This window comes from Sorex araneus, chromosome X (assembly GCF_027595985.1).
Source record: "Sorex araneus isolate mSorAra2 chromosome X, mSorAra2.pri, whole genome shotgun sequence".
NCBI classification, from domain to species: Eukaryota; Metazoa; Chordata; class Mammalia; order Eulipotyphla; family Soricidae; genus Sorex; species Sorex araneus.
Window position 1 is genome coordinate 286,024,019 of NC_073313.1, and position 25,899 is coordinate 286,049,917.

General features: G+C 50.6%; 1 protein-coding gene and 1 pseudogene across 1 annotated transcript in view; one reads left to right on the forward strand and one right to left on the reverse strand.

Moving 5' to 3' along the window:
• The window catches only part of LOC129399564 (uncharacterized), a 742,397-nt pseudogene that overhangs the window by 440,633 nt on the left and 275,865 nt on the right, over positions 1–25,899 (reverse strand).
• The window catches only part of SPTBN1 (spectrin beta, non-erythrocytic 1), a 161,939-nt gene that overhangs the window by 46,048 nt on the left and 89,992 nt on the right, over positions 1–25,899 (forward strand). Inside the window, exon 2 of the mRNA XM_055119711.1 lies at positions 5,674–5,867. Within this exon, the coding sequence (XP_054975686.1) occupies positions 5,720–5,867 (148 nt within the window). The 5' untranslated portion in view covers positions 5,674–5,719. The remainder of the gene's footprint in view (positions 1–5,673; positions 5,868–25,899) is intronic.

The following is a 25,899-nucleotide window of genomic DNA, read 5'->3' on the forward strand; positions in this document are numbered from 1 at the left end:
ATCCCTGCTTTCGCACTGGGAAGTGAGAAAAAGGATCGTATGTCAGTAGCACAGTAAATACATTCCTGGGCGATTTAGGATTAAAGTTGAGAGGGTCTTAAATTTGGGACCGTGAATTCTGCCAAAATAATTTGTTAGTGTGGTACATAGTTTTTTCTTCAAGTGTTAGTTACCATTTTTGCTTAATCTGTTAAATTAAATATTAACCTTCAATATTGGGTGTAAAGGAAGTTGTGTGTGTAGCACAGATGAAATTCCATTTTTTCTCTCTTGAACTATGACTAGTTTGGATAAAAAATTACTTTGGAGGGCCTGAGAGATAAAACAGTAGGTAGAGCACTGGCCCTGCCTGTGGCTGACCCAGGTTCTATCCCCTTGACTGCAGATAAGCCCCCAAGCACCTCCAGGAGAGACCCCTGAGCACAGGGCCAGGAGTAAGCCCTGACCCCCCCGGGGTGGCTCCAAAACAAAAACAAAATCATTTTTGAGTGTAAAAACGAATTCAAAGGGAAACATTTTAATCTGTACGTGGAGATGGGCCCGAGTGCATATGGGCCCCTGTTTATTACCACTCAGTTTTCAAAAACGACAGGCTCGACAGAAGCGTGTCCCCAAGGCCTGCAAAGTGGGGGAGTGTGTGCTGTGGGCTGCAGCCGGCTCGCCCCACTGCCTCGCCCTCCTGCCCTCCGGCCGGCCCGCCCAGCCACATGGCATCAGTGGTGGTAGCCGCTTCCATTCCCAGAGACCCCAGCAGGGGCTCGACAGCGGGACCAGACTTCAAGACCTGACAGTTGTTGACCGGTGAATGGAGTTTGACAGTGGAGGAGCTTGCCTGCTCCCTCATGTTGCACGCCCAACTGTGCTTGGGCCGTGCTCCAGCTCTGTGCTCAGAATCACTGGTGCTGCTCAGGGGACCGTGTAGGGTGCCGGGCATTGAACCCGGGTCAGGGGCAGATGAGGCAAGCGCCCGTCCCACTGGGCAGTCCACCTGCAGCTTAGCTGAGTTGGCTCGTGGGACCAGGGGTGATGAGAGTGACGACTTCGGGCATGGGTGGGAAAGAGGGAGAGCCAGACCCTGCCCTCGGGTAGCTGAGGGAGGGAGTGACATCCCTGCAGCCTGGGGATGAGGGGGGGGGGGGCGGGCTGGCTTACCAGGAGCCCCTGAGGAGGCCCTAGGGTTTGTCCCGATTCCTTCTCCGGAAGGTCCCCCTAGTGGTGGTGCAGGGGAGCACTCGGGAGGGAATGGGGGAGGCAGGAATCAGCTCTTGAACCAGGCCCTTTCCCTGGCCTTCCACAGGAAGAGGAGTGGGAGGGAAGCAGGGTCCGTTCCCTTGGAGCTCCATCGAGGGAGGGGGGAGCTGGTGGGAGCGAGGCTGAGCAGGCAGAGTGCCCGGGGGTCGGAATTATGGAGCTGGGGACAGACCTTGGGGGACAGCTGCGCCTGGCTCCCGGGAAGGAGGGGCCGCCGGCGGGCGCCCTGAGAAGGGATGGCTGACCGCAGCAGGCGACACAGCGCGGAGAACTCAGGAGAGCAGTGAAGAGCATGGGTCTGTGCCCGAATCAGTGCCTCTGAGGCCTGGTTTGGATAGGCCAGAGTGATACAGCAGGAGCAGGTCAAGCGCTGGCCTTGCACGCAGCCCACCCGGGTTTGGCCCCGCACCCCGTAGGGTCCCCTGAGCCCCGCCACAAGGGTCCCTGAGTGCAGAGCCAGGAGTGAGCCCTGAGCATCGCCGGGTGCAGAGGTTTGGCGCTGTCGTCAGGGCAGAATGGGCTTCCCCTGGCCCTCAGCACATGCTGCCTTCGAGAGCCGGTCTCGGGCCGGGGTGCCTGCTCAGGGCACGTGCCAGCACCCATGTGACACGTTCCTGACACATTCCGCAGATCAGGACTTTCTTCATGTAGAAGCAATTATTTTTTAATGAATACAGGAAATGAAATGCCTTCAAAATTTCTTTGATCATTTGGAAAATACAGCTCATAGGACTTAAGGAAAGGAAAGAAAAGAGTGATTTGATTCAAGAGGGCTATTTTTAGAAGTGGTTCTCTTTAACCAACCTCCCTCCCTCCCTCCCTCCCTTCCTTCTTTTCTTCTTTTTGTTTTTGGGCTACACCTAGCTATGCTGAGGACTGACTCCTGGCTCTGTGCTCAGTCCTAGTGGTCCTGAAGGACCCTTTGGAATGCTGGAGGTAGGACCTGAGTTCCCACTGTCCCATCACTCTGAGCGCCCCCCCCCCCCCCCACCGCTAGAGAAGAACAGGAAAGGTAGAGAGGCACTTTAATGATGTCCCCAACCCCAGCCAGAAAAGGACAAGGGTCCCGTTCATATCAGAACCGGAGAGCCGGGTTTCTGTGCATTCCAGGACTGTGTGATGGACTGCGCTGGTTGAGGTCAGGAATGTGAGCCTACTCCTGTCTCATTCGGGCCGTTCGTCCTCCCTGCTCTGCCCCCACCTCCCCGGCTGCCTTCCCTGGCCCCTGGGGGAGCCCCTGACAGACAGCCCCCGGCTAATCTGGCCCGTGTAGACTCCAGCAGACATTTGTGTGTGCCAGCAAACCCTCTTGGCGGCACAGCTGTGTCGGAGTGTGGGGTGGTGATATGGTTGGGTCTGGGCGTCCCCTGCCCACACAGCTGGCGCCTCTCTGGGTGCTGGTGCTTCCTCCACCCCCAGGCTGCCCCCTTTGCCCTGGACGTCCTCGAAATGCCTTTCCTCCGTGGCCCCTGAGAGTCTGGCAGCGCCGTGAGATGTAGCTGCTTGACACAAGTGCGGATAGGCAGCGTGGAGGAAGGGGCGTCCCGACCCCTGAATCCCGGGCAGAAGGTAGAAAGACCTGGCCCGGGCCCAGCCGATGCTTCTGGGCAGACCAGGAGCAGCGCTTCCTAACCACATCTTTGTTTTGGGGAACTTGGGGATATTTATGAGCAGCTCTAAAAGCTACATAAAGTGTGCTTATGTCCTCTGCGGGACTTACTCTCCTCTTTAAAGTATTTGTTAAAATATTTGACGATAGTTCTATAAGAGGAGAGGACAGAGACTTGCTGAGGAATGAGGATGAGTGAGTGAGTGGGCCAGAGTTTCCCGAAAGGCAAAGGGGCGTCCGGGAAGTCCAGCGCCATCTGGGGGCCTGCACGGGATGGACTTGTTCGAGACGGTCAGCAGGTGGCACCAACAGCCAGACAAAATCTCCTGGAGGCTCGAGTGCTGCCTTGTCACCCTGGCTTCGGGGAAATGGCACAGTCCCCTAGTTTCAGAAACCTGGAATTAGCATAGATTGCTTTCACCCCCCTCCACAAAACCTCCAAAGTGAATTTTGTCAAACGTCTCTGGTATTGATACAATCGTGAAAATTAACCATCTCACGTTCAAATACTACATGACAGAAGATTTTGCTTTTAAGGGTGTTATAGCTGTTAAAGGCAGCGGCAGGGCCAGAAATGACTCAGAAGTGAAAGTATAAAGTCCTGAATTTTGTCTTTAAAATGCTTCTATTTCTTCCCCCACCCGCCAAGGGAAAATGAAAAGAAGAAAAGGCAGTTGCATGGCCATGCAGTAAAGCATTTTTACTGGCTTAGGATTCTGGAAATTTTTGCTTTTAATTTTAAAAAGCCAGGGTCCAGAGAAATAGTCCAGCAAGCAGGGTGTTTGCTTTGCACAAGGCTGGCCTGGTTCGATCCCCGGTGCCACAAGTCTTCCCTGGAGCCCCCTGCCAGGAGTAATTCCTGAGTGCAGAGCTACAGGTGCGGCCACTCCTTCCACCCCCCCCAAAAAATACCCTTATAAATAAGTAATTGCCGATGTAGTTGTTGAAATTAATCTGATAAATGTATACTGTTGGGAGTTCCTAACGGGAATCCCAGTGTGCCTGCATGTGTTTCTCTGCCTGAGCACTGCAGCTGCAGAAGTTGGGGCTCAGCTCGAGTGTCTGCCACCAGCACCGAGACTTGGCCTTGGCACACATGTGCCGTGGTGCCAGGCACCAGCTTCAAGTCCCACAGTGAAGTCACTGCGCCTCTCAGCGTCCTGCCTCACCTTGCCGCCCCTCCCGGCCCTTCCCTGGCAGCTGGCAGCTGGCGCCAGCCACACCGACCTTCCTGGTCCCTTTGTGTGGCCTCAGCCGCTGCGGCACCACAGGGCCTTTCCCGAGCTGTTTCCTGGAATGCAGTTCCTCCTGATCTGGGTGTGACCTTCCCATTCTCAGCTCTCCCGACTCCACGAGACTTTCCCTGACCACCAGATCAAAAGATTGTCGCTCCTCACTTCCCAGAGTTAATATCTGATTGCCGTGTAACACTTGGCAGGGGTTGATTCCATGCCTTCATATGCTCCAGTGAATACCTGTCACATGGTACAGTGAGTAAGAGTAACCAGCTCTACTCTGGGTGCTTCTTAGGGTCCATGTTGCAGGTCCCACTCTCCCATCCCTCCCTGTGTGTGTGCGTCCCGCTCAGACCCTCTGCTAGGGCCTGAGCTTTCCTTGAGCTGGTCCAGTTTACACGGCTGGTTCCTATCCCTCTCATTGGAGACCGTGCTGGGCACGTAAGTGCATCCTTCTTACATCTCGGGTCAGTGGATCCGTGATAACTGTTGGGAGAAGATGGGCCAAAGGAGTTTATGCCCTTTTCTGTGGTCACTATGAAAATGTGAAGACAAAAGTGGGCCGGAAGGCAAAGTCCATGTTCTTGATTGTGTTTGTCTGTGTGAATTCTCTGAGTCTGAGTGGTTCCCTTGGGAGCAGGCTCTGGTGTTGGGAGTAGAGTTTGTGATAACACCACAGGACACACAACTGGTTTATTTATTGTCTGGGGACAGCCCCGTGGTGCTGGAGGCCCACTTATGGTGCTGTGCTTAGGGTCACTCCCAGTCGTGCCCAGGAGACTGTGGGGTGCCAGGGAATAAACATGGGGGAATGAACACAAGTGAAGCCTGTGCTTCAGCCCTCAGCGCCTACTCCCTAGCCCGCTCATTATTTATTAAGCATCTACTATGCACCAATACTCTTTGTAAATGATGCCGTGCATTTACTTTCATTTAATCTTGGGCATTGGTTTTCCAGTATGTAAATGAGATGTTTAGATAAAATGATCTGTTCTTTGTCTTACACAAGTAGAAATTATGAATATCCAGTAGGAATAGTAGGATCATAGTTTATTGTGTGTTTACTAAGAATGATAAGTTCATTATAACTCATTAACCCGATGAATAAGTTCATTCAGAAGCCCTGAGTAATGCTCATCCAGTATTAATACAATTTTGAGACTAGGGGCTGGAGCGATAAGTACAGCAGATAAGGCACTTGCCTTGCTCGTCTCACCTGTGTTTGGTCTCTGGTAAGCTTTGAGAAGCAGCCAGGTGTGACCCAAAAACCAAAATATAAAAATAAAATAACAAAATAAATACTCTCTCCACAACCAATGACAAATCCTTTAAAACTTAAAACCATTTAAAGAACACGCCCATTTTTGTTGGGTTTCCTCACTCAGCCCTCTCATCTACCTGGAGGCTTATCTTCCTGCTTTCGTGTTGGGGAAACTGAGGCTCAGGGGTGTTAACCTTCTCCTCGGCCAGGGCCTTTGCACATGTGGGTGGTCTCATTGGCCTGCTGTCACGCTGGCGGGTTGTGCGGGCTCTGACCGTATCCCGTGTCTGAACGGCCCTGTCCTTTCCCCCGAGCAGGCCTTCAGAAGGGGCTGATGCGGAGGAGAGGCTGAGACAGCTCACGATGACCACCACCGTAGCCACAGACTACGACAACATCGAGATCCAGCAGCAGTACAGCGACGTCAACAACCGCTGGGACGTGGACGACTGGGACAATGAGAACAGTTCGGCGCGGCTCTTCGAGCGCTCGCGCATCAAGGCGCTGGCAGGTCAGTCATGGGATCTCGGGGAGCTGCCCTGTCTCCTTCTCACGTCAGCGCCCCTCTGCCTGTGCGCGCCCGAGGGTGCCAGCTGGCCGTTTGGTTAGCTAGCCGGTCCTCCTGTGGGAAACGGTCATTGATGGTGAGCACGTGGGGTCCTTCCCTTGGCCGCCTGTGCCTGCTTCTGGATGCTTGTGTCTTCCGTTCCTGAGCATCCGAGCATCCTCTTACCCACAGCAGTAGACGAATAGGCCTGTGCTGCCCGAGAGACCCTACGGACCTGGCCTGCTATGGCCAGGTGGCTCTTGAGTGATAGGGGATGTCAGGGTTGTAGGTATGACACACAGCAGGTGAACCTGGCGAGGCCCGTTCGACCCAGTGACAAGGGAGTTCACCAGTAATTTGCTGGAATGAACAGGCATACCCTTACTTGGTGATTCCTCACTCTCTCCCCTCTGGACACTGTGAACTGGCCCTTGTAGTGCCAGCTGGGTGGGAAGGCTGTAGTGATATTGCTTGGCTATCCAGGCAGTGGTTCTGTTACAATGATGATGGATTCTGCTGGGTATTTAAAGAGTGGATCAGATTGGGTTTACTCTGTGTCTTAGATCTGCACGTTGAGGTTTTAAGTACAAGTTTCCTAGTGATTAAGGTGGGTTTTATGTTTTTAATTATGACAAGTAAATCAAACTGACCACACAGGTAAATTTATAGCTTATCATTAAGAGAGCTCACTTTCAAAAATTCTGTAATCCAGACTGGAGCAATAGCACAGCGAATAGGATGTTTGCTTTGCACGCGGCTGATCTGGGTTTGATTCCCAGCATCCCATATGGTCCCCTGAACACCGCCAAGAGTAATTCCTGAGTGCATGAGCCAGGAGTAACCCCTGTGCATCGCCAGGTGTGACCCAAAAAGAAAAAAAAAATTCTGTGACCTTTATAATGTAATAAAGGCTTTGAGTCACCTGGTGTTCTCTCGATTATAAGCCAAAGGCAACATAATCCAACATGATTTAAGTGATAGAGAGAATTTGTTGATCACATAGGAGACAAACATGTCTGTGAGCAAGTGTAACCTGGACCCTGTTTCATTTTCCACACATTTTGGGTTTCTGCCCAGCGTGGACAGTGCCAGGTCGCCCGAGCTGCCTGACCTGGGTTTCAGATTCTTTGGAGCAGTGACTTTTATTTACTTTTTTTTCAGTTTTAAGTTTCGCCAGCATGGCCACAATAGTGCTGAAGGTTGTGCTATTGACGTACAAAATCACTATCCCACCCCCTGTGCCCAGAGACCCTCCACCAGGTCAGGCCAGCATGTAGCAGGGATTCCGGCCTTGTCACCAGTTCCCTGCAGAGAGGCACGGTTGGAAGGCCCTGCTCGGAGCGAGGGAGGAAGACCGCTGCGTCCACGCAGGCCTCCAGGGTCCCTGCCACTGTGCGCTCGGGACTTGATCCTGTGCTTCACCGGAACCTCGCTCCTACTGAGGTTGAAGAAGAGGTTGGATGAGCACTCAAAATTGGGATGCATTTTGGAAATGAGGGTGTTGGTATGGGATGGGGGTGAGGTGGGATCTGTCCCATTTATAGTTTGGCTAGGAAGGTTGGGCTATACCAGGAAGGAGGTAGAAGGAAAGAGAAGTAGGGAACACGGCCCACTCAGTGTTATAGGAAATTTTTGCAGCTGTCTTAGGATAACTTGCCTCTTGAGTGGTAGTGATGTAAAGATCTTTCTTGAGCTTATTTGATTCCGAGGAAATGAGCGATTAATCAAATAGTTCCTCTGAAATTAGAGCTTTATTTTCTAGCTTATTTGTTAATCAGAAATCTTATGGAACCAAAGATCCTGATTTATGCCAGTGGACTGTTGGGTTCTTCAACCTACTACGTTTTATTCTTGAATCTTCATTTGGGTCTTCAAGGCCTGTATGCCACAGTTAGCTTTCATTGTGACTTATTTACATTTTGGCTTTAGGGTGTGTATCGTCCTCCTTTGTTGTTTTTTGTCTTCGTTTCAGTCTCTGCTTTGCTCTACTCAGTGGCACTCTGGGACAGTTCCTGGAGTGGTGCTTGGGGTCTCAGTGATGCTGGCAGAATCTGCAGTGACCCAAGCCAGGCCTCAAAAATGCAAAGCATGTGCTTTCACTCTGTCTCCCTGGCTTTTATCTTCTTTTTATTAAAAAAAAAAAATGTTGTTTGTTCTCGGGCTACTCCTGGTGCTGCTTGTGTCTCCCTCCTGGCTCTGCACCCAGCGATCATGTCTGCTGGTGCTTGGGGCCTGGGCGTGGCATCGACCCTGGTCAGCTGCATGCGAGGCACTCGCCTTACTTGCTTGCTGTCTCCCTGGCCTTCCATCTTTTTATTTGAGGAGGGTTTTATTTGTAAACTATGCAGCTGTTCTTGCTTTCTGCAAACTCCAGAGGAGATTCCCCAGTTGTTCTTCTTATGGATCAGTTCTCTCTCCACTTGCTTGGATGTTTCCCGTTGTTAAAATGTCTGAAGTGTTGTGGTTACAGCAGGGGTCAAGCACTCACTGTGGTACCTGTTGCATACCAGGCATTGTTCTAGATGAACTGAATAGATTGACAGCTGTAAATACTATAACAACCGTAAGAGAGGGAGGGTTATATCTGTAGTGTACAGACGAGAAAACTGAGACATGAGGAGATTAATTATCTTGACCATAATTATCTTGACCAGGGTCAAATTGCTGGTAAGTGACTGAGGGGAAGTGGTCCAAAGCACGTACTTGACTATTTTTCTATATTCAGTAAAATATAGAAGGTCAGTGGTGTAATGCAGTGATTTTTCTAGTTCCAGTATGTGGACCGATGCAGGCGGGTGAAGCCGCCAGTAGAGTATTGCCAGCAGATCTAAATTCCTTAGCATCTTCTGTTCGTGATGAGGGATTTGTGCTGACGGCAACTCAGGGTTGGAATGAATGGTCAGCGGACAGGGCAGGCGGTCAGAAGGCGGGAAACGCATTCTGCCCCACTGGCTTCTGCAGGGAAGGGGCTTGGAGACTGAGTTCAGAGCCTGGCGGCCAGTAACGGAAGCAGCACATGTAATGCGTTCCAGAGTGGCGCCTGCTGTAGCCGCTCCCCGTCCGCTTTGACGGAGGCCACGTCAGTATTTGGGCTGTACCAGGCGAAGCTCGGGTCTGCCCACCGGCCTTGCCTTCTGCACCGTGGGCCTTTCCTCAGTAGTATCTTCTATTCTAAACTGCCAAGTACAGTTTGTTTGTTTTTTCCCTAAGAGCTATGGGCTGTTCTAGAAAATTATTAAATTGGAATCAGAGTGATCATGAGACACGCTGAAGCTTATTTACGGCCACTCCAGAGGCTGGTGGTCTGGAGAGAGCCGCTGGCTAGCCACCCGGGCTATCAGAGCTAAGTCACAGTTCTGGACGCCGGTACCCCTGTATTCGTCTGTGAGAAAGGCCTTTCTCAGAGGAGGGTCTGCTGCTCGGTGTGTGACATGTCCTTTGAAACGCCACAGCAGGAATCAGTCGCTGATCACTCCCCGAGTGGGAGAGTGGGGCGGGTGCTGCCCAGCCTCCGGGAGGGGTCCAGAGATGCCCGGACTGAAGCTCAGTCTTTGCCTCCTTGGCGGTGAGTAGGCACAGCCGCAGGGCAGGGCCTGGACTCCCGGGTCTCCAGAACGTCCTGCAACATCTGCAGTGTGGTCGGAAACAGCAGCTTTTTCTCAAGAGTAGAGAAAAACTCCGAGCTGGGTGAAGCTAAGTTGGTTTGTAAAAATGTAACCTAAGATTGTTAGGAAATAATTAGAATGAATGTTGAGATCGCTACGTTCTCAGAGGCTGCTGGGATACAGGAGTGGGTCTGCACTGCAGTGTTCAGGGTGGCACGGGAAGGCGAGGAGGGCAGTGCCCATCAGCTGGGTCCTGCCAGCCCAGCCCAAGGCCCAGAGTCTGGTGGGGATCTGCTTAGCACTCATGGCCTCCTGCGTTGCTCACCAGTGACCAGACTGCTCTGGCAGAGAGTGTGAGGAGAGGGAGATGAGGCTCTTTGAAAATTTCCTAATTTGATATGAAAGCAAGATACAAAACTTGAGTCTCTCTAAGAGTTGGAGAGAAACTTCTGGAATCCAGGCCTTGTAGATGACAAACCCCAGTTTGTCCTGAGCCCTGCCAGGAGGGACCCCTGAGTGCAGGACTGGGATTACGCCCTGTGGGTGTGGCCCACATGCCACAAAATAAAATAAAACTAAAATCTTTTAAAGAAACGTAAAAGAGAAATACTTCCTTTTATAAAGGACATGTATGTGTGCTGGTAGGTCATTTTTTGGGGAATCCATACAAATTAGGGGAGGTATAGAACAAAATTTTTTAAAAGTGCATTTCAAAGGTTTCTTGTTTTTTTATTTTTTTTTTTGCGGGGGTGGGGGGGCGGGTGCGGTTCACACCAGCATTGCTCAGAGCATCCTGGCGGATCTGATTCAGGAATCGCTCCTGGGGTGCTCAGGTGACTGTATGTAGTGCTGAGGATTGAACCAGATCGGCCTAATCTGCTGTACTATCTCTCTGGCCCTGGAACATTTAAAAACGTTTGTTCTTTTTTTTCCCCAAAAAAGTAATGGTATGTAAAGGTAATTGGAGAGGGATTGGAGCAACAGGACAGTAGGGAGGGCGCTCGCCTTACACGAGGCTGACCCCAGCATCCCATATGGCCCACCAGGCTTGACCCCTAATGCCAGAGCCAGGCATAACCCCTGAGCACCGCTGGTCATGGCCCCCAGGCAAACAAACAAAGAAAGTAGGAGAAATCTATGTTTCTGAGGCCGTTAAGAGAACAACAAAAATTTAAAATAAGATTAGGACTTGCATTTTAGTAGTGATGAGATAAAATTTTGCATGAGCGCCTTTCTGCTAAACTATAACCCTGACAAAGTCTATGGCTTTGAGTTTCCATGATTACAGAGACCATCATCAGAAATGACGTGAAAGTATCTAATTACATTTTTTTTCTTACCGTGTTTAGAGTAAATAACAATTATTAATGACTATAAAAACTACCCTCTTTAAACCTACTCTTTTATTTGCGTGACCAAGAATTTTGATGGAGCATTTAATCAGCTTAACCTAGTGATTCACTTTAAAAATCCAGATTTGCACTGTGGAAAGAAATTAATACTGGCCCCGGAAATTTTTAGCATTCTAATAAAAATAGGATACTAGTATCACTGTATTACTGTCATCCTGTTGTTTGTTGATTTACTCAAATGGGTACCAGTAATGTCTCTATTACACTCAGCCCTGAGATTTTAGCAGCCTCTCCTTACTCGTCTTTCCCAACAATTGGGGGCTCTTTCAGAGTCAGGGGAATGAGACCTATCGTTACTGTTTTTGGCATATTGAATACACCACAGGTAGCTTGCTAGGCTCTGCCGTGTGGGTGGGATACTCTCGGTAGCTTGCCGGGCTCTCTGAGAGGTATATATATATCTGTTACTGTATTTGAGATATGAATATGCCATGGGGAGCTTGCCGGGCTCTCCCGAGCAGGCAGTAGCCTCTTGGTAGCTTGTCAGGTTCTCCAGGAGGGATAACGAGGCTATTAGATGTGGCCACGTGCTTCTGGGAACTTGGTTTTATAGTCTCTGGATGTTGGCCATTGATGGGATTACAAGGTGCCGTGGGGGCAGTATCTGGGTGTGACCTCCTAGCTACTGGAAAATGGGGGATCTGGGTGGAAGAGGCCCAGTCCCAATCCGAGCAGCCTTGGAGATCTTGGCCCCGGGTCCCGCACACCTTGGTTCCTCTGCTGCTTCCTTCATGCGTGAGGCTCATCCGAACGTGTGGAGAGTGGCCTTGAGCATGGCTGTGGCTGGGTTCCGGAGGTCTTCAACTAGGATACTAGTATTCAAGATAATATTGGAAATCCTGGCGGTAGCCATTAATGCAATAGATATATAAAGCCATTCCAGTTGGAAAGGAAGAAATCAAACTACCGCTGTTTATAGTTGGAAAGAAATGATGCTCATGGCAACCCCACCAACTCTACGAAAAGACTCCTAATGACAGTAGACGTGTACTGTGGCTACAAAATCAGCACACTGAAATCAGATCATGGCATTTTGGTATGCAAACAAATAGAAGAAATAGAAGAGAGACTAGTTTAAAAAGTGATGAAGATAGTCAAGATATCTAAAACATCATCAACATGTAATCAACTTAAAAAGTTGGTATGCTAATGTCTTTGAAATCCAGCATGTATTTTGCTACCCATATTTCATGTGGGCAGGAATCATATGTGACCAGTGATTACTGAATTGGACAGTGCAACTCTTAAGTTCCACCATACAATCCCCTTCTGATGGCTAAAACATTTTAGATCTTGCAGATCTAATGTGGACTTTGAATATTCAGTATTTAGTCTGGGGTATATTTATAAAGAAGTAAGCAGATAATTCCTTTAAATTCTGATGATGAATAATGCATCAAACCAGTCATGATTTGAGTGACAAATATTTCTCCTTTTTGTGTTTCCTTAACCACGGGCTGATCTTTCACTGAAAGCGTGGGTACTTTTCTCAAAACTACCGTTTCTTTGTTTTTGTTTTTTCTTTTTTGGTGGGGAGGGTTGTGGATTTGGGCCACACCCGGTGTTACTCGGGGCTTACTCCTGGCTCTGTACGAGGAGACCACTCCTAGCAATGCCATTTGGAAAAGGGGTTGCGGGCTGGAGAAAGTGTAAAGCGGAGCCCTTGCCTTGCATGTGACTGAGCTGGCTCTGATTCCTGGCGACTCACCTGGTCCCCCAAGTACCAACAGTGATCTCTGCGCAGAGAACCAGGAGTAAGCCCTAAGCACTGCCAGATGTGGCCCAACACACACACACACACACACACACACACACACACACACACACACACACACACACACACGCATGCATGCACCTGCTAGAGCTTTCCCTGTTTGATTACCTACTTGCCTGTGAGGATGACACACTTTTATCCTCCAGAGCAAAGGCTGCTTGTGTAGCCGCACGGATGTTCGGATCAGGGTTAACAGGGACTCAATAGCCACATATTTTCCCCGTCACTCTTGAGGCTTTTCCCTAAATGTGGCTCTGGGGATTACTTGTAAGAGAGCAGAGGCCTCTAGTGCACAGTGAGTTTGTAAAATCTGAATCTAAAAGAGTGTTTCCTGGCAAGAGGTTTGTGGAAACCACTGAAGAGAAAGTCTGATGAGTTCTGGGCCTCCGGGCCCAGATGCACTGTTTCTTTCACATAAATAAATAGAGTTGTTTGTATATTTTTTTTCTCTTCATTCATTTGTGGGCTGTAAGAGCGCAGGAATCTTACATTTCTCTTTGCATCGAGCTCGGCTTTCCTTCCTGGCTGCTGCAGGTGCCACCCCCCCCCCCTTTGCAGAGAGGCTTGAATCCCTTCTGCTCCCGAATTCCCCTCCACCATGTCTGAGTCAGATGACGTGGTGGATATAACCTTTACTACTGTGGCTTCCTGCTCTTCCTCTTCCCCACACCTTGCAGCGTGCACATTCCCGCCACCGAGCCCAGGCCCCTCACCTCGTTCTCGGTTCCTCAGTTTTCCTCAGTTTCATTTGTCAGTGTGTCAGAGGACTCTGCGTTTCCATGCCGCCCCCTCTCCACCCCCAGCCTTGGTCCTACCCTTTTACCCCCTGAGTCTTCCTACCTCACCAGAATATTTTATTTTAGTTGATCTCTCTTGAACTCCTGTCACTGATTCTATGGGAAAGTCTTGTAAATTCTATGGCTAATGTTCAACCGTAAGAACTATGACTTTTTATCTTGGAAATGGCTCTATGTGTAAAAGAAAGAAAAACCTGGCTTTCCTCTACTTTTCCTGGCTCTCGGCATGTCTCTGTCTGTCTCTCTTGGTATCTCTGTCTTTTTTTTTTTTAACTTTCATTTTTTTAATTTAAAAAAAATTTTAATTAGAGAATCACTGTGATGTACAGTTACAAACTTATGAACTTTTGTGTTTGCATTTCACTCATGCAGTGATCGTTTACCCATCCCTCCACCAGTGCCCATTCTCCTCCACCAATGATCCCAGTATCCCTCTCACCACCCCCTCCCCACCCCCACCACCCCACCCTGCCTCTGCGGCAGGGCATTCATACCATTTATCTCTGTAAGGTATAGAATTCAGTGGTTTGGTTTGTTCTGGCTTTTGGTGGGGGAGGGGGCGGTGTTGGGAGCATTGGGGTCATGCCAGCTGTGCTCAGGGCTTCCTCCTGACAGGGAATCATATGAGGTTCCAGGGGTCAACCCCAAGTCAGCCACATGCAAGGCAAGCACCCTTCCCTCTGAACTTTTTCTGGCCCCAAGACAATGTTTTTTAACATAAGCACCACTAATTCCAACATTATTCCAGCACCCTAAGCATCAGTTACTTCATTTTCATCTCCTTGTGGTTTAAGGCAACTACTAAGTTACTTTCTGACTTGATGGCTTTGCGTATTCTTAACATTTCATTTAAGTGCAATCATATGTTCACAACACATTTTGTGATAGATCTATGTTCTTGATTCAGAGACAAAATTATTTTAAAATGCCATGCAAGATGACATTTAACACTAATGGCTTCCTTGAATAATTAAAAAAAAAAAACAGCCAGTAATGTAGAGTTTCTGGTAGAGGTTTCGCAAAGAATTTAGTGACAAGACATATGCCTCTTAGAAATTGTTGGTTTGAACCAATCCTATGCACTTATGAATTTGGCTGATTTTCTCCTTCAAACAGCGTGTTCCGTGTCTTCTTTTTGGGACCTAAAGGGGACCCAGCACCGTTCCTAGTAGAGAAGTCCCATCCCATTCCAGGCTGTGTAGCAGTATGGTCTCTGTCCCCTAATAACTAGTGTGTCTGCTTATCCCCACATGATGCCTACATGGGAAAAATACTGATGTGAAAACAATCAGTGTGACAATGTTACATCAAAGTGTATGGTACTTCCCCAAGCTATCACTTTTAGCTTCTTCATTCTCTTAATTGATCAACATAAGTATTTTCCACAATTCTTACTTTTCCTGTGTTCTTAAGGAGAATTTACTGAGCTATGAGGTTTTTTGTTGTTGTTGTTTTGTTTTGTTTTGTTTTGTTTTGTTTTTTTTTGCTTTTTGGGTCACACCCGGCGATGCACTCAGGAATCACCCCTGGCAGTGCTAAGGGGACCATATGGGATGCTGGGATTCGAACCCGGGTCGGTCGAGTGCAAGGCAAACGCCCTACCTGCTTTGCTATCACTCCAGCCCCTGAGCTATGAGTTTTGACCCCGTTCCTGCAAACCTGTGAATTTTCAGAACTTTAAGTGACATAATCGGATCAAGGGCACATTAAGTATTGGGTGAGGCTGATTTTTTTTCTTTTAAAAAAAAGGCCAGATATGTTTAAATTTCTGCAGACTCTTTGGACTTCTGGAACGTGTGTGAAATTGTTTTCCTAGCTGTGAGATTGTAGGCGTCTTAAGAATCAGATGGGCGGCAGTCTGGGTTGGGCTGGACCATTTGCAGCCTCACCTGCATTCCGTGTTAAGTCTGCTGAGCCGGCCTGGGGTTTTAGGACAGCAGGCCGGGCTGACCCTCACTCCATCCTGGGTGCTGCGAGATGACTGTTACGGGAAGCCTCAGCCCTGCTCCTCTCCATAGCCCCTTCCCTTTATTCTGCTAGGGTCCGGCGGGGTGGGAGAGCTGCTCTCGGCATTTTCTGTGGATCCTCACGTGAGCCTGAATAACATGAGATGCTTTAACTCGTGTGTCCGGAGAACCCATTTGTGATCACTATTAATTCCCACTTCTTGTAAAGAAAAATCTCCTACTTTCTGTGACAGCTGTTGAGAAGCTGATTTGGTATTTTAGGATGTTTTACAGGACCTAGGGAATGTGTGTTTCTCAGGGTAGAGCACATATTTGTGTGTGTGAGGCCCTGAGTTTAACCCTAGCACACACAAACACTGTCTCATAAAATAACCACTGCCGGGGGAAGGACGGCTAAGATGCTGCTGTGCAGGGCCCACTGGTTTGCCCTTGCACCACAGGGTTGGAGGGATTCTGAGGTGGGCGTAGCCCCTGAGACTGCCAAGTGCTGCCCCAAACCAAAAGCTAAATAGACCAAAAGTGTTGCATTGCCTTTTATGACACATATTTTATTTTTAAAAATTTAATAACTGCTCAACTAGGCAGGGACTGTTTTGTCTTCCCCAAACTCACCATCCTTTTAGAAGTCTGATACATATCTTTTGAGATATTGTCCATGTACACTATTAAAAACATTTTTTATAGTAATAGATAGCAGTTGACAGAATCAACAGCCCCAGTTGCTCAAATCTTAAAATTTAATCTACTCTCTCTCCAAAAAGCTTTTGTCTGGAAGTTTCACTCTTAGAGGATCTGATCACCCCAACCGTGTTGGTTGAGGAGCACTGCTGTAGGAGCATCTCAGCAGGAAGGCTGCTGCGTTGGGCCCTGCTGTCCTGCCTCCTGCCTCCCCGGCACTGTCTGCACTGTCTTGCTGTTTGGGGCCAAAAGAGCTAAAGCTAACAATTTCTTTTTTCTTCCTTCTTCCTTCCTTCCTTCCTTCCTTCCTTCCTTCCTTCCTTCCTTCCTTCCTTCCTTCCTTCCTTCCTTCCTTCCTTCCTTTTTTTTATTTCTGTTTTTGGGTCACACCAGTGATGCTCATGGGGTTCTTCCCAGCTCTGCACTCAGGAATTACTCCTGCCTGCTCAGGGGATCCTATGGCATGCCAGGGATGGGCCCCAGTTGGCGGCGTTCAAGTGCCCTACCGGCTGTACTATCGCTCGGGCCCCAGCTAACACTCTCTTGAAAGCCCACTCCTGCTTTGACTTCCTGCAGTGTCTCCGGACCCTTTTCTCTCTGTCCGGTGGGTCGCTCCGTGTCGTGACAGGAGGCCGCTCTGGAGCGACACTCACCCTGAGGCCCAGCTGCGGTCTGCCTCATGCGATAATTTTATGATTCGTTGTAGATTTGTGAATGTTGGCCATGCTTTTCCTCCTTGTTTATGGACAAGGGGACACAGGTGGCCTCGGTGGCTGTGTTTCCTAGACACCCCGTTCTCCGAGCAGGCTGCTCTTGCTGCTGGTGACATGACGCTGAGGTTTTCTCTTCTGTGTCCCAGAATGCGCAGGGCCAGTGTGATGTCGCGTTGTCAGTCTGACACTCCCGTCAGTTTTTGCCTTTCCTGCCAGTCAGAGGGTAGAGGCTTGGCAGTTCTGGGTTGATAGTCCCCAGCAGCCTTGCGTCCTTTGGGGAAAAGTCCCTTTGCACACTGAAACCGGTTACCCTCCTGCGTGACGTGTTTCTGCCGTGTCAGCACGGACTTTTGTGTTGCACATGGCTGCTGTGCAGAGGGTCAGCGTGCCCTCCTGGCTACGTCACGGAGCGCCTACGTGTGACAGCCTCGGGATTGTCCCTAGGCCATTTCAGGAAGGCTGGTCTTAGCAGGGATGCTTGTGAATAATGCAGAGGTATTCAAGACTGCCTTGGGAGACAGAGCCGGGGGGAGGGGGGCTGCAGGCCGGGAGGACCCACCTGATACCAGGCTGAAACCCAAAACCCTTCACACTGAACTAGCAGGTGGCTGTGTGGCTCTCTGTGTGCATTTAATGAGCCCAGTCTGCAGGTGTGCCCAGGAAGAAGTCTTTTAAAAACACAGTAACACATACATTCATGCACATACACACACACACACTCACACTCACACAGTCACACACACTCTCACACATACACACACACACTCACAGTGGCCTGGATTTTATATTACTTACTTTTTTTGGTTTTGGGGCCCCACTGCAGTGTGCGTGGGGCTGCTCCGAGCTCTGTGCTTTGGGGGGGCTCCCTCAAGTTCTTGCTGGGAACCAAGCCCAGGGCCTCACACGTGCCCAGCAGCCGAGGTACCACTAAGCCATATCCCTGGCACCTCCGGGAGCCATTTTAATTGGCATGCCCATTGCCACTGTTGTTCGAGTGAAATTAATTGTGGGAGATGTTTGGAAACCTAGATGGAGGACTTCAGAGTCGTCACGTTGACCTCATCTGGACCTGATCTGCGGCTGCAAGGGAAGGCAGCAGGGAGATGGCTCGGCGGGCTGCGGTCTCGTGCCCTGCCCCGGTCTCAGGCACCTGCAGCACTTCTGGGCACAGCCCTGCCCGCTGGCTGAGGGCCTGGCTCCTCCATGTGGGAAGAGGGTCGCAGGTAGATGGGACGTGATAATTTTGCACATACAAGATGAATGTCTATTTGTACGTGTATTCACATTCATTTAAATTTCACAAAGAAGAGTTTACTTAGACTACCTAAAATACCCTGATAATTTATTTTATATTTCTTTAAAAGGTCAAGTATTGATCCATTAATTAAACTTATCACTAATGATGTTGGAGGACCCTATGGTAGGGTGTAGATACAATCAACTGCACAACGAAATGGCCTATTTAAAAAAAAATCCCCCTTTGTTCACTGAGGTACTGTGATTTATGCCACTGTTCATGATAGCTTCATGCGTCCATCATTCCAACACCCACGACCAGAACGGTAAGCTCATCTCTACTTTTATAACTCATGCTACTGAAAATAACTGCACATCACGTTAAAAGCCCATGCATGATTATTGGAAAGGAGGCAGAGTTTGTTTGTTCATTTGTCTGTGAGTGTGTGGCTGAGATGCTTAGTGAGCACTCGGTCACCCTCGACACAGGTCTTGCGTCTGAGATAGCTGCTTGAGGTGCGTGCCTGTGCTCAGCAGGAGACTATTCTGCAGTGGGTGGGAGATGGCACCACTGGGCAGCCCATGGCACTGCCTGGTCACCGGAGACACGGCAGACAGGCAGGGTGGGTGCAGGGAGGGGTGGGTGGGTGTATGGGGCAGGGACAGGCGGTGCTGTGTCCCGTGGCTGTGCTCAGTTGTCAGCTCCGGGGAGTTTTGATGCTAAAATGGAATTTTAGGGGCGATAAGAGAGCGGGACGGGTGCTTGCCTGGTGACCCAGGTTCCATCCCTGGCATCCCCTGTGGTCTGGAGTGACGTGGCACCGCCAGGAGTGAGCCCTGAGAACTGCAGGTGTGGCCCCAAAACAAACCCCAAAAGTATAATTTTGTTATCTCTGTATGTTCCTCGGGGCACCCCGAGGCGGCAGAGCGACGCCCTTGGTGGCTGCTACCCTGAGCTTCCTCGGAGCAGCCCGAAAGCCACTAGTGGGTGTGGAGCGAGGGACAGCGGGAAGGGAGGGCAGCTGGGTGGGCTGCCAGGGTTCCCCACGTTTGCCTTGGCTCACATTTGCCCGTGTTACCTCTCACCATGGAGGCTCCCCGACTGGAACAGGGACCCTGGCGGTTTGGGGTGAGGGCTGGTGCCAAAGAAGGAGGCTTGGCAGGCCTGGTGGCATCATGCACGGCCTCTCGCTAGCCAGTGGCTCCCAGGGGGAAACCCGCAGCCTCCTGCAGGCTCCTTGAGGACAGGGCCTAGGCGGGAAGCCTCGCTTGGCGTCGGTAGAACGTGGGCGTGTAGGTGTGTATGAAGACGTGCCCTGTGAAGATTTGATTTTGATCCTTGAGAAAAAAGCGTCATTCATCACGGGGCAGGCTTGCAGTTGCGGTGGCACGGCAGCAGCCTTCCGGCCGCGGTGTGGGGAGGGAAGGTACTGGCGACCTTGCCCTCTCTGCCCAGGGTTTCCACAGCGTCTGTGACCCTGGGCCGTTCCCGGAGGCCGGGGAAGCTTGGAAGGGGACTTCCAAAATGAGAACAGCGTGTTTGTGGCATTCGCATCTTCTCTTAACCGCTCAGACCTGCTCAGAGCCTGTTAGTGTGACCCAAATGTTAAACGTGGGTTGGAGGGCGGCTTAGGCAAAGCATGCAATTAAAAAAAAAAAAAAGATTAAAAAATGTTTCTTGGGGTGGAGGTTGAGAACTAAATTTGGGGGCTTTGTTTTGTCTGGGGGCCATACCCAGTGGTGCTCAGGTTTGTGCCCGGCTCTGCCTCAGGGAGTCCCTCCTGACTGGTCACACATCGGGTGCCAGGGACTGAATTTGGGTCAGCCGCACGCACACCACGAGCCTGTCCTTTCTCTCACTGTTCCCTCCATCACCCTTAAAAGTCTGCCTGTGATTGGAGAACGGGGAGAAATGCAGAGACAGACGCGTGTGGCGTGTGGAGGTCAGCAGCCGACCTCAGGGCCACTGAGTGTTCAGACTCTGCAATGTCCGACGATAAAGACGATGACTAGGTTTTCAGGGGGACTGTTTCTCTTGGAAAAATACAAAAACACTGCTGTCTGTGTCGGGCTCTCGCTTCCCCTGACTGGTGGGGGGCTCCCAGACGCCTTCACTCGTTACATCTCCGCCTTCCTTGAGTAAAAACTGGCACGTTTCAATCTGAGACTTGCTGAATCTGGTTATTCGCCTCTGCCTCTTGCTTTCCTGGTAACGGGCTGTGACTGGAAGCCCCATCCCATCGCAGAGCTGTCTGTTCTAACTCCAGGAGGTTGCAGAAGCATCTGCAGGCCTTTGGGACGCTGCAGTTCATGAAAGAAAACAAAAAAAAAACAAAACCATCTTGCACGCTCCCGACTATGACTTCATCTGAGAGAATTATGAGTCAACTTTGAGATACTTCCATAAACTGAGATTAGAGCTGTTGGAGGAGTGGGCATTCGAGGCAAGTTTTCCTTCTTTGTTTTAAGTAACGAACACTCACTGGGTGACATCAGTGTTGACTAATCCCAGTCAACCTTTTCCAGTGGAGCCAGACGTTGCCCTTCTGGAACAGGAAAGTTAAGAGTTAAGAACCAAATATTTCTGTTTCCCACTGGAAAGTGCAAGAGAAGTGTGAGATTTAAAGACGGTGCTCGAAATGGTCTGTATTTAAAAAGTCAGATATATTTGTGTTTCATAATATGCTAAAATATACGGCAGTATGGATAAGATCCACATATATGAAATTTCCCTGGGATGTGACTGTTGCACAAAAAGACTTGAAAAGATGTTAGAAAAGAGATAAGTTTTTACTTAAGGGAGGCTGAACTGTAATGAGTGAGGATATTCTGAGAGCTCACCAACAGTTAGGTACTGACTGAGCACTTTATTTGAGATGCCCACTGTTATGTAAAATTAGCACATAGGCATTCAACTATACAGAAAGTCTTTTGTTGTCACAGAACTTTTTTAAATCGCGTTTTGTGAAAACAGCTTTAGGGGACCAGCAAGATACAGCAGGTAAGGCACTTGCCTTGCATACAGCTGATCAGGTTCCAACCTTTGGCACCGCCTATGGTCCCCTGAGCACTGCCAGGAGTGATCCCTGGGCAGAGGGCTGGGAATAAGCCTTGAGTGCAGCTGGGTGAGGCTCCAAATCCTCTGTCCGCAAAGGAGCGTCAGAGTGCGCTTATGGGCACTGTCACAGCGGACCAGACGCCTCCTGTGTGTGGCTAGCTGAGGCTTCGGGGAAGTGTCCAGTGCTCATCTGAGTAGTGGAGAGCGGCGGGCTGGTCGGTCCAGTGGCCTCTGAGATTCTGTGCAGCTCTGAGGAGCCGCCAGCGGCTGCCTCTGTTGCCAGGCTGACTCTTGACCTCTTTCCCTGACGGTTTCTGTGTACACAGTGAGGAGCAAACAGGGTGGGGGAGAGGGCTGATAGCAACCTTTGTCTCCGGGAAGTAATATAAATGCCATGTGCTGCTGACTCAAGCCCTTGGGTCACATTCATTTTTTGTTAACTTTTTGTGTTTGGTGACGCAGAAAGGCAGGTAGGTTGTCGTGGAGCCCGCTTCCCCAGTGGGCAGTGCACGCCCCCACCCCCGCCCCACCCTGACTGGAAGCGTCCAGGTGGGGCTGGCAGGGCTCAGGGGGGTGTCCTGTGTCTCAGTGAAAGAAGGTACATTTGGGAGGTGGAGGCACCGAGCAATTCTTTTCTGAAAAGCGGATAATGGGCCAAATAAGTTTGGAAATGTCTGTGGAGATAATATGGAGATAGATATTAGGGCTTTGGTTACAATCACTTCAAATGACAGACCCCTTTCTTCTGTAATGATTTTTGCCATTTTCCCTTCCATGATCTGTAAGATGCGCATAAGAGATCAATGCCTCGATCAGTAAGAACAGCGGCTCTTTGCTTCGTGGCCCCGCATGACCTTAAAATCCCCCTGGAGGGAAAATCACGTGTGCCCACACTACCAGCGAGGGCACCAGCCTCGGGAGTTCAGGGTGCGTTGATGAGGGAGTACTAGAGATTTGAGGAGTAAGAAAGTGTGTCTGGCCTCTGTGAAGGGAGCCTGGGTGCCACCCGCCTGGTGTGTGTAGCCCCCACTCCGGCGCACCTGCTCTTTCTAACTCATTAATTGTATATTTTGGGGACTCAATCACAAAGACAAAGACAAAAAATTAAGGTATTTTTTTCTTTCCTTTTTTTTTTCTTTACATGAAGGATAGCTGGCTGGAGAAATTCTAAGGCCTTAACATAGTGGAGACAGGTCAATGCAGGTTACTTTATGGCACCAGCCGCAGATGTGAACTTTGGGGGGATTTGGAATGAATAACTAATGTAGGCTTTTGCTGTGAAAGTGAAGAGTTGGCAGGATTCCATATGTTGCAAAGGGGCTGTGTCTGTGGTGTGGGGGTCTGTGGGGATGCAGCTTGGTTACGCTGTAGGTCTGCTTCCTGCAGAACAGAAACGTTACACCCATTGGGCCACAAACTGCCCCGCTCTGGGAACTGCCTTCCTCCCGGACCCCATGAGTTTGACTTCTCTAGATTTTTTATATTAAGTGTGATCGATACAACTCCTCTTTTTTGGTGACTTGCTTATTTCATAGTTCTCATGATTTAATAATAATGGCCTCACAGCTATCAGTATTGTAGTACACGACGGGATGTCCTTCATTGCTTTTTTTTTTCCCTTGTGGGAGTGACGGCTGGGGGGGGCACACTGGCTGTGCTCAGGGCTTAGGCCTGGCTCTGAGCTCAGGGATCACTCCTGGTGGGCCTGCAGGACCATAGGGGGTGCCAGGGATCGAACTGGGGTTTCCCTGTGAGAGGCAGGTGCCCTAGCAGCTGTACTGTTGCTCTGGCCCACAGGAATCCCCTTTTTAAAAAGCTGAACAGTACTGTACTGTGTTTATGTACCAAGCTTTCTTTATTCGTCAGGAGACACCTGAATTGCTACTACCTTGGCTCATGCAATAATGGTGAGCGTCAAATCCCTTGATCCTGTTTTCTATTCTATCCAGTAACTACTCTGAGGCAGAATTGACGAACCATGAACAATTTTATTGGCAGTGTTTTGAGGCACTTTCATCCTGTTTTCCAGGGAGGCTGCACCCTGTGCGTTCCTGCCAGGAGAGCACAGGAGTCCAGCTGTCCCATCCTTGTCCCGATACTTTTATTATGGTATTCAAATTAGCTGGAGTGGGACAAAGGTACCTTCCTGGCCACAGCTCATGTTTCCTGGGCGGATGGTAATTAGGGGGCAAAGAAGTGGGCATCTCCAGAGGTGAGAGCAGTGATTATGGGCGAGCATGGCAGGTTTTAGGCGAGTATAATCTCTTATCGTACTTTGTTTCTACCTGTCATTATAATGAGTAATCAGGTTTGGGTTGGCTTGGGGGGGGGGGCGGCTTACCTGGCTGTGTTCAGGCTTTCTCTTGGCCCTACACTAGGGGATCACTCCTGGGGGTGGGAGGGTCACTTGGGGTGCTGAGGGTTGAATCTGGGTCAGCCGTGTGCATGGCGAGCCCGCTGCCTGTGCTCTGTGCTCTGGCCCCGATAATAGATTTGTAAAAACGCCGCCTGAGCAAGCTTCCCCACGGCTCTGGGGCTGAGAGCGAAACTCAGGGGCTGGCTGGTGGGAGCAGACTGACGCTAGAGCCCGTCCAGTCTCCCACGGCCGTGCCAGTCTGTTCTCCGGAGACTAGCGGGGAAAGGACAGGAGTGGGGGGAGGGAGAGAGAGAGAGACAGAGAACCTGAGAGCTTGCTATAGTGGCAGGGGCTGAGGAGGGAGGGGACTGGGGACACTGCTGGTGAGAACTGTGCACTGGCGGAGGGACGAGCGTTGGAACATTATATGACCAAAACCCAGTCATGAACAGCTTTGAAATGGGTATGTCGCTGTGGTTCAATTAACAAATAAATGGAAAAATACAATAAAAAATTTTTTAAAAAGAGCCATATTCCAGGCGGGGCAGAGGGCAGCGTGGTGGGGGGGAGGGGCGCGAGGAGGATGCGTTCCTGGTGTCCTGGTGACCAGTCCCAGCCCCCGCTCCGGAGAAACTGGGCTTCGAGGAACTCACACGACGTTGCTTTCTAACCTCCTGCGCTGGAAGTTACCCCCTTTCCTGCCACCCTGGGCCTCCTTCTCCTCGTGCGTGAAGGAGGTGTCTAGTGAGTTTGAGGAAGGACCGTGTTCAGGGCTTGCTCTCCCCAGGGCCCCCAGAGGATGACCCTGAGGCGGACTCGCTGCCTCTCACCCCGGGAGGGATTACGGTCAGACCCGCCTGTCGGCACCACACGCCCAGCTCTCTCACGGCACCTCCGCCCTCTGTCGGGCCTCTGAAATGGTGAGATCCCTTCAGAGCAACTGTTTCTTAAGGAGCACTGGGCTGTGAGCCTGAGGTGTAAGCCTTGCTGTAAAGCGGGTGCTGGTCTTTAAAGTCTGGGGGCTTTAGCGATCTGTTCAGGGGAGACTGTGGGTCGTGGAAAAGCCTGCTCTGGCTCTCCCGGGTCCTGAGGGATGCGCTCTGTTACTCACACGGGCAGCGAGACTGGCATAGAAAAGAGACGCGGGTACCAGCTGAGGGGGCTGCTGAACGGGGCAGAGTTGGTTGGGAGGAGGGCTTCCCACTGGGATCGTCTAGGGAAGCTTCCAGCGGTGCGAGGGTTGCACCGGCTGGGGAGGGGGGCGGTGCTGGGGGCAGAGGCCCTGCCCTGGGACCCTGTGGCTACTGTGAGACAACTGAGCCGTAGCAGAGTGGCTGGGGGCTCAGGACCCCATATTTCCCCAGCGCCTGTGCCGGGTCAGGCTAGTGGTTCTCTGCTCATGTTGTCTCGGCATCTAAGTGGGCGGGTGATGTCCTGTGAACTTGTTTGTGGATGCTGCTTTCCTGCCACCCCTTCCGTAAACTTGGGGTCGCTATGCTAGAAACCACCTTTGAATTTCTTTTTTCTTTTCTTTTTCTTTTTCGGTCACACCCTGCGATGCACAGGGGCTACTCCTGGCTCTGCACTCAGGAATTACTCCTGGCAGTGCTCAGGGGACCATATGGGATGCTGGGAATCGGACCTGGGTCAGCCACATGCAAGCAGCCCGACCTGCTGTGCTATCGCTCCAGCCCCTAGAAACCTCCTTTGATCTTTGGGAAGGTTCCAGGTTGACAGTGAGAGTTGGGGGTGGGGTGGGGACGAGAGGGGCTGGTTCGTTCCTTCTGCAGAGCAGTCCTCAGAGGTAGTTGAGCGCATTTTATTCTTCCTTAGTAAGCTTGTAGCCCACCTCCGAGTTCACGGCAGCTGGCAGCCTTGGCACTGCCTGGTCGCCAGGCTGACCATGAATTATTCAGGCTGCTGCCCCGTGAGTGTCCGTCTCGCAGAGTCCTGTGGGAAGGGGCGCCGCTATCTCTGCAAGCGATCAGCAGAAGCTCAGGTGCCGCGGAGGGAGAAATGACGGTACTGCTAAACTATTTCTCTGTTCAGCATGCCAAGGCTACACACGCAATTCCGTGGCCTTGCCACTGCTTGGCGGGACCGGATTTTCAGGGGGCAGCATGCTCCTCCCCCACCTGCACACAGATGTTCCCATGGCAGGGATTTGCAGAGCCGAAGACAGGGCGGCAAGGAATGTTCAGGAAACCTCTCTCTGCCCTGCTCTTGTCTGAGCTGAGCTGAGAAGCGCTGCCAACGGGTTCTGAGTGGTGCTTGCTGAAGCTGTCGGCAACGGTCGCCATCAGTGTGTTTCCTGTTTCCTCTTTCTAGGGAGCAGACATCATTTCTCAGTGCCCCCCGGCTTCCTGGGGGGTCTGTGCTTCCAGGTGGCCTGAGGGGAGG